The sequence below is a fragment of the Austrofundulus limnaeus genome, unplaced genomic scaffold, assembly GCF_001266775.1.
Source record: "Austrofundulus limnaeus strain Quisiro unplaced genomic scaffold, Austrofundulus_limnaeus-1.0 Scaffold557, whole genome shotgun sequence".
NCBI classification, from domain to species: Eukaryota; Metazoa; Chordata; class Actinopteri; order Cyprinodontiformes; family Rivulidae; genus Austrofundulus; species Austrofundulus limnaeus.
In genome coordinates this window covers 335,772-337,646 of record NW_013952959.1, presented here as the reverse complement: position 1 = coordinate 337,646, position 1,875 = coordinate 335,772, and the positions used below count along the sequence as shown (strand labels likewise).

The window sequence follows — 1,875 nt, the reverse complement described above, 5'->3', positions numbered from 1 at the left end:
ATTGTACACTGTATTTTTAATGAAATTAATAAATTTTTGAATTGAATTGAATTAAGGTGCTGGTTCTAAGTAAAAAAGTCTTAAAGTATCTGATATTTTTTGTACTTAAGTATCAAAAGTAAATTTCTGACACAAAATCTACTTAAGTATTAAAAGTAAAAGTACTGAGTAAAAGTGAGCAGTTAGATTTTCCAAAATGACATTTATTGGCAGGTGACTTCTCCAAAAGATATTTTTTCTAACAGCCTGCAGCTGTGATGGGTTGTGTACAAGTTAATAGGGGTCAGAATGGTACATATTTATAATTCTCAACCAACCACAATTAAATTCACTCTGTCCAGGAGACACAATTTATCAGGATAATATTTTTAAGAAATAACAACTACTAATAAAATAGGAGTCACGACTTTCTACTTTTTACCTTTTTAAAAAATGTAGTGAGTAGAAAGTACAGATAATTGCGTAAAAATGTAATGAGTAAAAGTAAAAAGTATGCTGAAAAATAATTACTCAAGTAAAGTACAGATAACCAAAATTTCTACTCAAGTACAGTAACAAAGTACTTGTACTTACTAGGTAGCCTACCAGCTAAATACGTGGAATAAAGCAAGTCTTGTTCCTTTAGTCTCAGGTATGTGAGGAGACCTCAGGGGAAAGACCTGAGAGTCTGGGTTGGACCGGCCCAGACTCTAGTTTATGGTTCTGTGAAGGTGTCTGATTGCAGGAGCAGTTTCCTCCTCCCCTCGTCCCCCCCAAACCTCCCCCTCAGCCTGTTTTCAGCCAGCAGCTGCGCTCCGACCCATCACTTTATCCTCCCACATCTGGAGCGAGCAGAACCTCAGAACCCGCCTGGATCCTGGAGGATTCCCTCGGAGCCGCAGAGCTGACGGGACGGAGGAGGAGAACTTTTTCTCACAGAAAACATTTCAACCTGTTGCTTCCTAGTTCACACCTGGAGGAGCAGCATGGACCTGACTTACCTGTGGCTCCTGGCCACGCCCCTCATGTTGCTGCAGCACCTGGAAGGTGAGCCTCGTTTTAGCTGCAGGTTGTTGGAACCTCACAGAAACATGTGAGGTTCTGAGATCTTCTGCTGCAGGGCTTAGGTGTCTGTTTCTGCACACGTTGTGCTGTTGAACCATTTTAATCTGATTTTAATCTGATTTATCCAGATTTTAATAATCTGTTCATGTCAAAACTTTCACTTCCTTCTGGAATAATTTGCTGAGTTCTGGAATGTTTTTATTGTTCTATATTTTGAACAATTTACTAATATTTTACACACAAAAACACATTAAGAATTCTTTATTCCTTCTAAAATAACTGTTCTCTTTGAAATCAGCTTCAGTTTCCTGCTCCCTTTAGCTACGTTGAGCTTTTAATTACTGTTTTGCTGAATTTAGCATTTAGTTATTGTTTTGCTGATTTTAGCTGTTTGTTGCTGTTTTGCTGATTTTAGCTTTTAGTTACTGTTTTGCTGATTTTAGCTGTTTGTTGCTGTTTTGCTGATTTTAGCTTTTAGTTACTGTTTTGCTGATTTTAGCTGTTTGTTACTGTTTTGCTGATTTTAGCTCTTAGTTACTGTTTTGCTGATTGGAGCTTTTAGTTACTGTTTTGCTGATTTTAGCTCTTAGTTACTGTTTTGCTGATTTTAGCTCTTAGTTACTGTTTTGCTGATTTTAGCTCTGTTTTGCTGATTTTAGCTTTTAGTTACTGTTTTGCTGATTTTAGCTGTTTGTTACTGTTTTGCTGATTTTAGCTCTTAGTTACTGTTTTGCTGATTGGAGCTTTTAGTTACTGTTTTGCTGATTTTAGCTCTTAGTTACTGTTTTGCTGATTTTAGCTCTTAGTTACTGTTTTGCTGATTTTAGCTGT

General features: G+C 37.0%; 1 protein-coding gene across 2 annotated transcripts in view; it reads left to right on the top strand.

The window, feature by feature from the left end:
• The first annotated feature begins 843 nt into the window (after positions 1-843).
• The window catches only part of LOC106530784 (endothelin-1), an 18,717-nt gene continuing 17,685 nt past the window's right edge, over positions 844-1,875 (top strand). For both annotated transcript variants that reach the window (XM_014026487.1, XM_014026488.1), the window contains exon 1: positions 844-1,026. In XM_014026487.1, the coding sequence (XP_013881941.1) occupies positions 966-1,026 (61 nt within the window). In that variant the 5' untranslated portion in view covers positions 844-965. The remainder of the gene's footprint in view (positions 1,027-1,875) is intronic.